Below are 14,492 nucleotides of genomic sequence, written 5' to 3' on the forward strand. Positions count from 1 at the left end.
GCTGAGTAAGGCTCCCCCAGAGAGTGGTGGAAGGAACCTGAAACTCTCAAGAGTTGGGAAATCAGGATGGGGACTAGCCATGGTGAGGTGTGGCTGGTGGACTGGTGACAGGTCAGGTCCCCATGCAGGGGATCTGGGTTCTTGAGGGCCCTTGTAAGGCCATGGTCATTTCCTGAAGGGGAAGCAGATGGACAGAGGCCAAATGAATCCCCTTCTGTATACTGGGAAAGTCTCAGGAGCAACATCAGTAAAGGCACAGGGGCTGGGATATCTCAGAAGGAGCAGAGGGAAGGACACCTAGGTGTATAGTGGCTTCACATCCTGGGCCCTGGCCAGACCCACTGGCATGACAAGGTAGATAGCGAAGAAGAGAATTCTGGAGACCAGAATCACTTGTCATGTGCACAAATGTCTAGACCTTTGGGAGAGGCTACCACCACGACTCCTTGAATTGCATGGACAGAGCAGAGTTCCTAGCACAAAGGCACTGGGCTCTCACACTGGTCAACCTGCTGGGAGACCGAAGGAACATGGGCTCAGAGGGTTGTCACTCAGGAGCCAGGACTGAAGATGACTAGGTGTAGGCAGTCCGAGAGAGCTGCTTCTAGAAGTGTGTGGATCCCAAGGACAGCTGTACCGGGAGGAGGGTGGCTTCTGCTCCCTCCCAACTGGGGAGTTCCTTGCTCTGGTCTGTCCAGGTCAGTCTTACTTAGTTCCAGGCTCTGGCCTTAGGAGCTGCAGGAGGTTACAAAAAGTGAGTGCTGGTTCAAACTTGTGGGAGAGATTTAGGCAGCCGTTTTCATGTCTCCTTTCCCCAGCCATAACTATTGGGATCACAAATTGCCAAGAAAGAAGGGGCCATGGCCACGGTGTTGTGAGCTGAGCAGCCTGGCATGTAGGGTGAGGGAAGGGGCCTGGACTCTTGAATCTACTATCAGATACGGTCTGAGGCAGGTAGGGCCACAGGAGATTTCCAGATATCTCTGTTTGTATGTCCATTGAAAGTTTGGCCATTCCCCTGTGTCTGTCTTGGTCAGAGGTCCTCACTGAGGGTCCCAGCATCTTCGTCTCCTTACTGGCTCTGATCAGGATGGGTGCCACTCCCCACCATTGTGTCCATGCTTTATTCCTCGTTTGCTGTCAGGTGTGTTTCATTGTCAAGTGTCCATGTCCAGCCCTCACTGCCAAATTCTTCATACGGTCTGATGTTCTCTGAGTCCTTCTGACCCCCAGCCCTGCCTGCCAAGTTCACTAAGGGCCTGAGGAATGAGGAGGCCACAGAAGGAGCTACAACCTCGCCGCACTGTGAGCTGAGCAAGGTGGTCACTGTGGAGTGGAGGAAGGGGCCCGAGACCCTCAGAGCTGGGGACAGAATCAGCCTGAGGCAGGACAGGGCCGTGTGTGAGCTAGAGATCCGGGGCCTGGCCATGGCGGATGCCAGGGAGTACTCGTGCGTGTGTGGGCTGGAGAGGAAGTTGGCCATGCTGACCGTCAAGAGTAGAGACCACATGTGGCCACATGGACCAATGACTTGGTGTTGGCACATTGTCACTGTTTTAGTACCTTCTCACTGGTAATATTTGTGGGTTTGTGTCTTCCACTGAAGTCCTTGAGTATCTCTGGGCTCCATCTCTCCATTGAGCTGTCCTGATGTTTGTGTCCATGTATTTGTGTTCTCCTTTTCTCTCACTTTATTGGCCTCCATCACCATCTGCACATTTGTTCACTAGTTCATGTCATGGCCCTTAGCAGTTTGTGTGGTCCTTGTGGGTGTCCTTGTCCTAGTCATGAAGTCCTCCAGACTGTCTTATGTTCTCTGGGGCCTTCTGACACCCCATCCCTGCCCACCAAGTTCACAAAGGCCCTGAGGAATGAGGAGGCCATGGAAGGGGGCACAACCACACTGCTCTGTGAGCTGAGTAAAGTAATCCCCGTGGAGTGGAGGAAGGGGCCCGAGACCTCAGAGCTGGGGACAGAGTCAGCCTGAGGCAGGACAGGGCCTTGTGCGAGCTGGAGATCTGGGGCCTGGCTGTGGCAGATGCTGGGGAGTATTCATGCATGTGCAGACAGGAGAGGATGTTGGTCACAGTGACCGTCAGGGGTAACAATCACGTGTGGCCAAACAGAGCCATGTTTTGGTGTCAAATTGTCGACTTCATGGCATCCATCTGTACTAATTACATGTTCTTTCTTTTCTCATTGTCACCCTCTTCCCATAATTCCACAGAATCCCTCTGCCTTTCTTGGCAGTTGTACAAACCATGAGAAACCAGCGTCTAAGCCACTTTTCATCCATCATGTTACCACTGATTCTGTCTTGCTGTTCTGTCAAAGTCTGCACCATTTTCTCCATTATTTTATGTCTTGCTCCAAAATTCACAGAACATGGTGTTCCATGTGCCTTTCCCATACTTCCAACTCTTCCTGCCACAATCACACAAATCTTGAGGCCTGAGGAGGCCAGAGAAGTGGCCATGCCTACATGTGCACATCTTGACTAGGGGTTTTCACAGCCGACAGATGTGCTTGCCACACACAGTATGTGGTTTGTGTGTTCTTGCATTTGTGTCTTCTCTGTGCTGTCCTCATCCCATCTCATTCATATGCTCAGATTGTGTCTGTATGATTGTGTCCATGTCTTTCTGACCCCCCGGCCCTGCCCACTAAGTTCACAAAGGGCCTAAGGAATGAAGAGGGCACGGAAGGGGCCACAACCACACTTCTCTATGAACTGAGCAAGGTGGCCCCAGTGGAGTGGAGGAAGGGGCCCGAGACCCTCAGAGCTGGGGACAGAGTCAGCCTGAGGCAGGACGGGGTCATGCATGAGGTGGCGATCTGGGGCCTGGCCGTGACGGACACTGGGGAGTAGCTGTGTGGGTGTGGGCAGGAGAGGAAGTTGGCCACGCTGACTGTGAGGGGTAACAGCCACGTGTGGCCAGCTGAGTGACTTCTCTCTGCCACCTGTTCTGTGTTCTCCCCTTGTCTCTTGCTGTTTCTGTCATCTCAAGACCACAGTCATCATCTATCTGATTCATCCCACAAACATACACTGAGGACACACTGGTTGGCCCATTCTAGGCCCTGGGGACACAGATCCCAGAGGTGGGTAGTGCAGGGAGCCCAAAGGAAGCACCAGCAGGCAAGTGTCAGGGTCCAGGAGAGTTCCTTTGAGCTACCGTCATGTGGGAAGGGCTGCAGACATGCTCGCCCCCTTGGACCCTAGGTGTGCAGTTGGGGTATGCGTGTCACTTGATGGATATGCACAGGACTGTGGTGCATCATTAGAGGTTCATGGAGAAGGTGGCCCCACAGGATGGACACTCCTGTGTCCAGCGGCATTGTTTGATTGACATTTGAAGTTGTATGAAGCCACACATAACAAATGCCATGGACAGATAACTTAAGCAATAGACATTTAAGTCTGACAGTCCTGGAGACTAGAAGCCCAAGATCAAGATGTTAACAGGATTGGTTTCATCTGAGCCTCTTTCTTTGGTATATAGATGGTCATCTGCTCCCTGTGTCCTCATGTGGCCATCTTTCCATATGTGTCTGTGTCCTGATCTTATAAGGACACCAGTCAGATTGGATCAGGGCCCACCCCAATGCCTCATTTCACCTTAACTATCTCTGTAAAGACCTATCTCCACCTAAGTGTACATTCTGAGGTCCTGAGGGTTAAGGCTTGAACATACAGATTTGAGTGGGGACACAGTTCACCTCTTGATAACTGCTTGCTTCCATGAAGAAACGCATGTCCCCCTCCTCACACAGAATACATTCTCCCCACCCCCAGAGCCCAAAGCCTTAATCCAATCCAAGGTCAACTCCAAGTCCCAAATCTCATCTAAATCGTATGTGGATGAGAGATAAGCTAGGATTCATCTTGAAGCAAAATTTCTAGTTGAAACCATTGAAATCAGACAAGTTATGTGCTTTCAGATACAACGGTGGGACAGGTATGAGGTAGATTTTCCCATTCCAAAAGAAAGAAACTGGAGAGAAGAGGGCACCAGTCATGGGAGTTAGAAGCCACCCCAATGACCTCAGTTTACCTCAATTATCTCCAAGACCTTATTTACAAATATAGTGACATCCTGAGGTCTAGGCTTTAAGGGCATCAACATGTGCATTTTGAGGAATGCAATTCAGCCCATGAGCCAATGTGACCAGGGCCCTGGTCAGCAGTCACTTCCGAAGCTCACACTCTGCCTGGGTCAGGGTCAGGGAGAGGCCATGGTTGGAGTCCATCAGGATCTGGGAGATCTGAATCCCAGGAGTGGGGTTACAGTGGGGTCGAGGCAGCAGCAGAGGAGGCAGGGCCTGGTGGGAGGCAGGAAGGGCATGCAGTAAGCCCCTGTGTGCCTGGTAGGCAGTGCTAGGCAGACTTCTCACCTTGGATGGGGAGCCCAGGTGAGGGATGATGATGAGACAGTGGACATTATGACTGGGAGGCACCTTCTGGGAGCTTTCCCGGGAGAGGCACTCATGGTGCTGTGTGTGGGCTATGGGCTGGAGAAGCCTGGCTTGGGGCTCAGTATAGGAGAGGTCATGCTTTGCTAGTGTGAAGGTGATGGGTAGGACAAAATGTCCTCTAAGAAGACAAGAGGCCTGGCTGAAGCCGGTCCCTGGCTGTCCTGCACCTTGGTGGGCAGAATACATGAAGACCCCACTGTGACACGTGGATTGGCTACTTTTCCCATGTCCCCACCCTTTCTGCTTCTATATCCATCCTGTGTGTTCATGTTGTGCCCCAAATCCTCCAGAGGTGTTGATGGCTTCTGTTCATATGATCTTCTTCGGCGCTGCCAACTCAGTTCACCCATGAGCTGAGGAGTAAGGAAGTCACAGAAGGGGCCTCGGCCGTGCTGCACTGTGAGCTGAGCAAGGCGGCCCCCGTGGAGTGGAGGAAGGGGCCCGAGACCCTCAGAGTCAGCCTGACCACCAGTTTCATACAAAGCCTGAGGCCTGAGGAGTCCATGAAAGTGGCCACAGCCACACTATTCACTGGCTTGGCTGAGGAAAGCCACGGTCTACAGCATGTACTAGGTTCACTCAGCATGTAGCTCAAGTCTACGTGAGTTTTGTATCCTCTCTGTGCTCTCCACTCTGTCTCATCTGTGTGCCCAGGTGTTTGACCGTGTCTGTGTCTTTCTGACCCCCCAGCCTTGCCTGCCAAGTTCACGAAGGGTCTGAGGAAGGAAGAGGCCACGGAAGGGGCCGCGGTGACCCTGCACTGTGAGCTGAGCAAGGCGGCCCCCGTGGAGTGGAGGAAGGGGCCCGAGACCCTCCGAGCTGGGGACAGAGTCAGCCTGAGGCAGGACGGGGCCGTGTGTGAGCTGGAGATCCGGGGCCTGGCCGTGGCGGATGCTGGGGAGTACTCGTGCATGTGTGGGCAGGAGAGGACGTCGGCCACACTGACCGTCAGGGGTAATGACCACACGTGAACAAACGGCTTGGTGTCAGCACGTTGTCAGTGTGTCACCACCTTCTCTCATAGGATTCAGTGGGCATCTGTGTCTGTCCCATGGGGTACCACGATCTCTCCTGGATCTTCCTCCAGCACATGTCCCGATGTTCATGTCCAGTACTTTGTGTCAGTCTCTCTCGTTCCATTTGCCTCTCTCACCAATGTGCGTTTGTTCACGAGTTCATGCTGTGGTCCTTGTAGGTGTCCTTGTCCTGGACACAGAGTCCCCCAACAGTCTGATGCTCTCTGTCACTCTGACTCTTCCCAGCTCTGCCTGCCAAGTTCACAAAGGGCCTGAGGAATGAGGAGGCCACAGAAGGGGCCACAACTACGCTGCACTGTGAGCTGAGCAAGGCGGCCCCCGTGGAGTGGAGGAAGGGGCCCGAGACCCTCAGAGCTGGGGACAGAGTCAGCCTGAGGCAGGACGGGGCCGTGTGTGAGCTGGAGATCCGGGGCCTGGCCGTGGCGGATGCTGGGGAGTACTCGTGCGTGTGTGGGCAGGAGAGGACGTCGGCCACGCTGACCATCAGGGGTAATGACCACGTCTGGCTATGTGGACCAGTGAACCTAATTGTCGTCTTGTTATCTCTTTCTGCCCTGTAAACTCATTGCTGTCTGTATATCTCCACCTGGGGTCCCCAAGCATCTCCTGGTTCCATCATTCCGTCCAGGCGTCCTGATGTTTGTGTCCAGTCTGTTATCTCCTTTCCTTTAATTCTATTTGTCTTTGTCGCCATATGTAAATTCATTCTCATTTATACCGCAGCCCTTACCTGTTTATATGGTCTTTATGGGTATTTGTGTCCTAGAGACAGAGTCCCCAGACAGTCTGATGTTTTCTGCTGACCCTCCCAGCCCTGCCTGCCAAATTTGCAAAGAGTCTGAGGAGGGAAGAGGCCACAGAAGGCATCCTAGCCACTGGGCTGTGAGCTGAACAAGGCAGCCCCATGGAGCGGAGGAAAGGGTCCAAGACCCTCAGAGCTGGGGACAGAGTCAGCCCTGAGGCAGGGTGGAGCTGTGTGTGAGCTGGAGATCTGGGGCCTGGCCGTGGCAGACACTAGGAAGTTCTTGTGTGTATGTTGGTAGGAGAGGGTGTTGGCCATGTTGACTGTCAAGGGTAAAGACGATTGTGGCCATATGGAGTGTCATTTCATGGCTGCCCATTATCTCTCTACTGTGTTTCTTTTTCTTTTGATGGCCATCATTTTGTTCCATCTTCCATAATTCATGGTCCTTGTCATGTTTCCTGGCTGCTCTGTGGCACATGAACAGGTTAGACAAAGTGAAGCCACTATTCACGGTGTGTATCCGCCAAACCAACACATGGTCTATGTATACTTGGGTTTTGTGTCTTCTCTGTGCTGTTCACTCCCTGTCTCATCTGTGTGCTCAGATATGTGATTGTGTCTGTGTTTTTCTGACCCCCAGCTCTGCCTGCCAAGTTCACTAAGGGCCTGAGGAATGAGGAGGCCACAGAAGGGGCCACAACTACGCTGCACTGTGAGCTGAGCAAGGCGGCCCCCGTGGAGTGGAGGAAGGGGCCCGAGACCCTCAGGGCTAGGGACAGAGTCAGCCTGAGGCAGGACGGGGCCGTGTGTGAGCTGGAGATCCGGGGCCTGGCCGTGGCGGATGCTGGGGAGTACTCATGCGTGTGTGGGCAGGAGAGGACGTCGGCCACGCTGACCGTCAGGGGTAATGACCATGTGTGGCCAAGAAGAGCTGTGTTTTGGTGTCCAGTTATTGACTTCATGAAAATTGCTGCAATAATTCTGCATTCTCTCTTATCTCAGTGTCACCCTCTTCCCATAATTCCACAGAGCCCCTTACACCTTCCCGGGTTGTTGTGAAAACAAGGAGAAACCAGCATCTTAGTCACTTCTCACCCCTCATGTCACCACTGTTTTGTCTTGTCCTGTAAGTCTGTATCACGTTTGTCCTGTCAGGACCTGCCCCAAAGCTCTCCTCGGAATCTGATATTCCACGTGTTTTTCCGACTTTCCCTACCCTGACCACCAGTTTCATACAAAGCCTGAGGCCTGAGGAGTCCATGAAAGTGGCCACAGCCACACTATTCACTGGCTTGGCTGAGGAAAGCCACGGTCTACAGCATGTACTAGGTTCACTCAGCATGTAGCTCAAGTCTACGTGAGTTTTGTATCCTCTCTGTGCTCTCCACTCTGTCTCATCTGTGTGCCCAGGTGTTTGACTGTGTCTGTGTCTTTCTGACCCCCCAGCCTTGCCTGCCAAGTTCACGAAGGGTCTGAGGAAGGAAGAGGCCACGGAAGGGGCCGCGGTGACCCTGCACTGTGAGCTGAGCAAGGCGGCCCCCGTGGAGTGGAGGAAGGGGCCCGAGACCCTCAGAGCTGGGGACAGAGTCAGCCTGAGGCAGGACGGGGCTGTGTGTGAGCTGGAGATCCGGGGCCTGGCCGTGGCGGATGCTGGGGAGTACTCGTGCATGTGTGGGCAGGAGAGGACGTCGGCCACACTGACCGTCAGGGGTAATGACCACACGTGAACAAACGGCTTGGTGTCAGCACGTTGTCAGTGTGTCACCACCTTCTCTCATAGGATTCAGTGGGCATCTGTGTCTGTCCCATGGGGTACCACGATCTCTCCTGGATCTTCCTCCAGCACATGTCCCGATGTTCGTGTCCAGTACTTTGTGTCAGTCTCTCTCGTTCCATTTGCCTCTCTCACCAATGTGCGTTTGTTCACGAGTTCATGCTGTGGTCCTTGTAGGTGTCCTTGTCCTGGACACAGAGTCCCCCAACAGTCTGATGCTCTCTGTCACTCTGACTCTTCCCAGCTCTGCCTGCCAAGTTCACAAAGGGCCTGAGGAATGAGGAGGCCACAGAAGGGGCCACAACTACGCTGCGCTGTGAGCTGAGCAAGGCGGCCCCCGTGGAGTGGAGGAAGGGGCCCGAGACCCTCAGAGCTGGGGACAGAGTCAGCCTGAGGCAGGACGGGGCCGTGTGTGAGCTGGAGATCCGGGGCCTGGCCGTGGCGGATGCTGGGGAGTACTCGTGCGTGTGTGGGCAGGAGAGGACGTCGGCCACGCTGACCATCAGGGGTAATGACCACATGTGGCCACATGGACTCTTTGGGTGACTGTTATTTTAGTCTCTTGCATCCACACTGGGTGTTCATGTGTTCTCGCTTTCTCTGTACCTTGGGCAGTTTCCTTTTTCCCCTGTCGGCTTACCTGCCACAGAGTTATTTGGTGTCCTGGTGTCTGGGTAGTGATCTCCATCCAAATGACCTCACTTGGCCAGTCCTGGTGGTGGGGGAAGAATCCCAGCTTGTGCCTTTCCTCCTGTCTTCTCAACTTTCCTCCTCCCACAGCCTCTAGTCAAGATCTGCCCCAGGGGCCTGAGAAGAACCCTCATCCTGATGATCTGGCAGGGCACAGCCCTGCCCATGGGCATCCCGGTGATGGCCATCATGAGATTAGCTTGGTCAGAGATAGAGTCCTCTTGCAACTCATTCATAGTCTTTCCCTTGAAGTGGACCCACAGCCATGATGCCCACTCCCTCCCTAGTCTCCTAGGTCCTATGGGCAACCAGGCAGCTGGGGTGAAGCTATGGGTCATGCTAGACCTATGCCCTCAGCAAAGCTGAGTGAGTGTGGAGAGGCCCAGCTTCTGGCTGAGTGTAGGGGGCATCTCCTGTCTGAACATGGGGGTCCAGCTCTTGCCTGGGTGTGGGGGCTATTTCCTGTCTGGACATGGAGGCCCAGCTCATGGCTGGGTGTGGGGGCCACCTCCTGTCTGGGTATGGGGGCCTAGCTTCTGTTTGGGTGTGGAGGGCTGTCTCCTGCCTGGGCGTGCGAGGCCGTCTCCTGCCTGGGAATAGGGACTGACCCTGTGTCCCCCCTATGACCCCCCTGCTCACCCACCCTGCAGCCCCACAGGTGATATTTCGGGAGCCCTTGCAGAATGTGCAGGCTGAGGAGGGTGCCTGGGCCAGCCTGCAGTGTGAGCTGTCAGAGCCCAGCACTGTGGTCTGGAGCAAGGGTGGCCTGGAGCTGCAGGCCGATGGGCGGCGAGAGCTGCGGCAACAGGGATGTTCAGTGGAGCTGGTGCTGCGGGACCTGCGCCGGGAGGATGCCGGGGAATACACATGCACCTGTGGCTCCCAGGCCACCAGCGCCACCCTCATCATCACAGGTGGGCCCCAAGGTGAACTCTGCCCTCTGCATAGGCCCTGCCTGCTTTGGGGGGACCCTCTTGGCTGCAGCCCTGCCCTGGGATTCCATTTGAAGAGACCCTGGCTCATGCGGGGTGGGTGAACCTGGCCTGAAGCTCTGCCCTCCTCTCCCGCCATGTCCCTGCCTTGCAGCTGCACCTGTGCACTTCATCCGGGAGCTGCAGGCCCAGGAGGTAGATGAGGGCATGACGGCCCGCCTGTGCTGTGAGCTGAGCCGAGCGAGTGCCAGCGTGGAGTGGCGTAAAGGCTCGCTGCAGCTCTTCCCTTGCGCCAAGTATCAGATGGTGCAAGAGGGTGTGGCCGTGGAGCTGCTTGTGCTCAGTGTCGAGCAGGAAGATGCTGGTCATTACACCTGTGACACGGGCCATGCACAGAGCACGGCCAGCCTCTTTGTCCGCGGTAAGCTGCCTGCTGGCTCCTGCCCTACCCAGGTCCTTCAGCCCCCACAGAGCAGGAGGTGCCTTGCTCAGCACCTCTAAGTGCTCCTTCTGGCCCCCTAGCTCCCAGGCCGATGTTCCAGACTGAGCTACAGGGCACAGAGCAGGAGGTGGGTGGTGTGGCCCGACTGTGCTGCCAGCTGAGCAAGGTGGAGCCCGGCGCCCCAGTGCAGTGGCTCAAGGAGGGTGTGGAGCTGCACGCAGGCCCCAAGTATGAGATGCATTATCAGGGGGCCACATGTGAGCTGCTGATCCATGGGCTTGAGGCCAAGGATACAGGCGAGTACGCCTGCGTGGTGAGTGGCCAGAAAACCTTGGCCTCCGTCAAGGTCAGAGGTGAGTCCTCCTGTCACACCCACTCCTCTATAGCTGCCTTGGGGGACCCCCTCTCTCCAGGTGCTGTTTCAGTAGCGGCTCTCAGGCTCCTGTGATTACAAGCTCTCAAGCTCTCCTTTCTCATTTCTGTACCATTCCTCTGTCAACAGTGGGGAAACAGGCTGTGGCCCCTGGACACTGACAGATGGGGCAGCCTGACCTGGGCCACTCTCTCTGGGCATCTGCCTGTCTGTCTGAAGTCTTGCCTCCCTGATGTCCCATCCAGGGCAGGGCTGGCCACAGGGTGGGGCTGGACAGAGGCCGCTCGCCACACTGCAACTTCTTGCGTACTTCTTCCAAACAGAGGCACTTTCAGCCTAGTCTCTGCTCCCTAGAGCTTAACATCATGGGAGGGATCTGTGTGTGTGGCACACTGGGTGATAAATGCTTTTTGGGGCAGATAGAGGCTGTGGCAGGAGAGGAGTGTGGGAGTATCCAGAAAGACTTCCCAGGGAAGGGGAGTGGGAGCTTGGCCCAGGTGTTCATACCTGGCTGGTAAAGGGTACCTCTCGCCCATACTCCAGAACCTGAGGTGACCATCGTGCGGGGCCTGGTCAGTGCCGAGGTGCAGGCTGATGGGGAGGTGGAGTTCAACTGCGAGGTGTCACAGGTGGGGGCCACGGATGTGGAGTGGCGCCTCCAGGGCCTGCCGCTGCAGAACAACGAGGTCACAGAGGTGGCTGTGCGGGACGGCCGCACCCATACACTGCGGCTGAAGAGTGTGACACCAGAGGACGCGGGCACCGTCTCCTTCCATGTGGGCATCCACATGTCCTCGGCCCAGCTCACTGTTCGAGGTAGCGAGTGGGGGCAGCTGCCCTGCTTATGACACTTGGGGCTGGAACATCCTGGTCTTGTTGGGGGACAGAGACAGATTACAAGGGTCCCTACTTTTGAAGTAGGGAACTGGCAGGGAGGTAGCTCCGCACACGGGCAGTTCTGGGTGGACTGAGATGTCAGGATTGAGTGGTGCCCTGTGTGCTTGTCTGCAGGGATTGGGGTGGGGTGCTTGGGATGGACTCCAGGACTGGGAGGCTCTCCTGATGGTGGGGCATCCCAGAAGCCCAGGCTGATGCTACGCCTCCCCTGGTGCAGCCCCCGAGGTGACCATCCTCGAGCCCCTGCAGGATGTGCAGCTCAGCGAAGGCCAAGACGCTCACTTCCGTTGTCGGCTATCCAGAGCCTCCGGCCAGGAGGCCCGCTGGGCCCTGGGAGGGGTGCCACTGCAGGCCAATGAAATGAACAACATCACAGTGGAGCAAGGCACGCTCTACTCGCTCACTCTCCACAAGGTGGGACCCTGGGACCTGCCTTCCATTCATACACTCCCAGGAGGCGGGAGGTGAATGTTCCAACTCCAGTCAGATTGGGCTGGGGACTTGCCAGCAAAGCTGGTTGGAATGAGCTGCCAGGCTGAGACTCCATCTCTGCTCCCACAGGTGACCCTCGAGGATGCTGGAACTATCAGTTTCCAAGTGGGCTCGTGTAGCTCAGAGGCCCAGCTGAAAGTCACAGGTGGGCAGTCCCTTACCACGCCCAGCCTCCTGCCTAGGGATGTCGAGGGGCTACCGAGGGGTGGTATGGCCAGAATACCAAGCCTTCCCATAGAGATCTTACCTTGGGGTGGCAATTTTCCAGCCCTGGACTGGAGATCCCACTGAGGTGGACCAGCTTGAGAGATTCTGGTGTGTGTGTGGGGGGGGTATCTGCATGGGGTTAGTGCTATCTGTAGAAGGAGTATGGGGAGCTTGGCCATGGTGATCTGGACCCTGAGGTGGGAGCAAGGCCTTCCACACTTCTATCCTTTATATGGCTACTCCTATGACACAGGTCATGTTAACACACACTTGCACACTTGATGGGTTCCCAGGTGATATTGCAATAGCACACCTGTTTGAGGTATAGTGAATTTCAAAGACTTTCAACTTGGGTTATACCTTGTCTGCAGAGCTATCATTCCTGAGTACCCCGCCTTCAGCCATTGTCCTACTGGTTCTCACACTGGTTCCCTCCATCTAACCATCTGTCTACCATCCATCCACCATTCATCTATTTATTTCATCAATCCATCTTCAATCATCTATCCATCCATTTATCCACTCATCATCCATTCTCTACTATTCATCACCATTCATCCATCCTTCCACCATCATTCATTCACCATCTACCATCAATTCATCTGTCCACCATCCATCTAACATCCATTCATCCATCCACCATCTACTCATCTATTCATCGATCCATTTATCCGTCCACCATCTACCCATCCACTCTCTGTCCATGATCTATTCATTCACTATCTATCCAACCATCATCTAACATCCATCTACCATCCATTCATCCATCCATTCATGCATCCACTATCCATCCATTCACTCCTCTTCTACCACCCACTATCATTAATAATCTATCTACCGTCGATCCACCCATCTACCATCCACCATCCAGCCACCATCTACTATTCATCCACCATCCACCCATCCATCTACTATCCATCTATTACCCATCCATTCATTTATTTCATCCACCATCATTCATCCATCCACCTGTCTTCCGCCATTCATTCATTCATTCATCAATTCATTCATTCATTCGTTCATTCATCCATTCATCCATTCATTTATCCCTCATCCATCTACCTGGCCATCCATCTATTCACCCATCCATTTATCCATCCACCCATTCATCTACCATCTATCCGTTGAACAAGCCCTCTAAGCCCCCACCTTTGTCTAAGTCCCAGATCTCGAGAGGGATGAAGCACAGCTCTGGCCTTGGGGAGCCCCCAATCCCCTGGGGTACTTGGCCATTGGAGACAAAGCAAGCCATGAGTCTTTAGGAGGTGGACAGACACAGCCAGCTCTATGGCCTGTGGGGCTTGGGAAAGGCCTCAAATTGAGTAGTGGGAGAGGGACAATGTCCTGAACAGGGCTGGGCCAGTAAGGTCCTTGTGTCTGTGAAGGGGACATGGAGCTGAGTTGGCCTTGTGGGCCTTATTAAGGGGTGTACCTTGGCTTTTGTCAGTCAGGTGTCCCCAACCTGCACCAGCAGCCACATCCTCAGATTAAGGCCATGGGCATGGGGGTGTGAAAATGGGTGTCATGGGAGGTGGTGTATGGGCGAGCTTGGAAACAGTGCCGGAAATGGGAATGGGGAGCTGGTGGAGCAGATAGGGACCATCACGTGGGCTCTTGGGAGAGTGCGGGGGCAGGTGGGTGGCTGGAGCTGGTATGTCAGGGGCTTTTGAGGAGAGCCTGGCTGGAATGGGTATAAAGGAAGAGCAGGCAGCAGCCACATCTGGGAAACCCCTGGGCTTGGGCCTACTGTGTGGTGGGACAGGGAACAGGTGCCACGGGCATTATGGCCCTGGATTCTTAGGGCCTGGGAGATAGCAGAGGACATCTCGACAAATGGCTTTCTGGGGACAGGAAGCATCTGCTTCCATACCCACAGGGACAGAGGGCCCACTACCTGAGGCAGACCCTACCCTCCCAGATCAGTGCCCCATGGCCTCTTCTCCCCAGCCCCCAACCCACCCCACAAAGATCACAGCCATGAGGTTCGTGGCTTGCTCATTCTGCCTTCTGAAGAGGCCGTGGATGTGTGTCATCCATGTACTTTGGTGAAATTGGGCATGTTCTGGAGGAGGCCATGGGTGCAAGGGGGCTGAGCCAGCTCTCCATGGGCTCGCTGTGGGTGATCTATGTGTCTCATTTCATGAGCACAGTGGGAGAGCTGGGTGGATATCTAGACCCTGTGGGCTTAGGGCACCTCAGCCCACTCCTGTTGCCCTCTTGTGCAGAGGCAGCGCCATGCCTGGTACGTGGCTTACAGAATGTGGACGTCTTTGCGGGGGAGGTGGCCACGTTCTCCTGTGAGGTGTCCCATGCAGGTGGGCCAGAGGCCCACTGGTGGCTGGATGGGACCCTGCTGCAGGACGGCCCCCAGAGTGCCATCTGTGTGCGTGATGGGACCTTCCACTCCCTCACGCTGTCAGGCCTGGG

General features: G+C 55.1%; 1 protein-coding gene across 1 annotated transcript in view; it reads left to right on the forward strand.

Moving 5' to 3' along the window:
- OBSCN (obscurin, cytoskeletal calmodulin and titin-interacting RhoGEF) overlaps positions 1–14,492 on the forward strand; it is a 176,250-nt gene that overhangs the window by 108,914 nt on the left and 52,844 nt on the right. Inside the window, 18 exon segments of the mRNA XM_036225074.1 lie at positions 1,225–1,495; positions 1,837–1,958; positions 1,961–2,099; positions 2,653–2,916; positions 4,802–4,965; positions 5,092–5,430; positions 5,739–6,002; positions 6,326–6,389; positions 6,391–6,587; positions 6,899–7,162; positions 7,705–7,968; positions 8,277–8,540; positions 9,373–9,636; positions 9,809–10,075; positions 10,177–10,449; positions 11,013–11,285; positions 11,584–11,780; positions 11,928–12,003. Coding sequence (XP_036080967.1) covers positions 1,225–1,495; positions 1,837–1,958; positions 1,961–2,099; positions 2,653–2,916; positions 4,802–4,965; positions 5,092–5,430; positions 5,739–6,002; positions 6,326–6,389; positions 6,391–6,587; positions 6,899–7,162; positions 7,705–7,968; positions 8,277–8,540; positions 9,373–9,636; positions 9,809–10,075; positions 10,177–10,449; positions 11,013–11,285; positions 11,584–11,780; positions 11,928–12,003 — 3,966 coding nt within the window.

This window comes from Rousettus aegyptiacus, unplaced genomic scaffold, assembly GCF_014176215.1.
Source record: "Rousettus aegyptiacus isolate mRouAeg1 unplaced genomic scaffold, mRouAeg1.p scaffold_m13_p_7, whole genome shotgun sequence".
NCBI classification, from domain to species: Eukaryota; Metazoa; Chordata; class Mammalia; order Chiroptera; family Pteropodidae; genus Rousettus; species Rousettus aegyptiacus.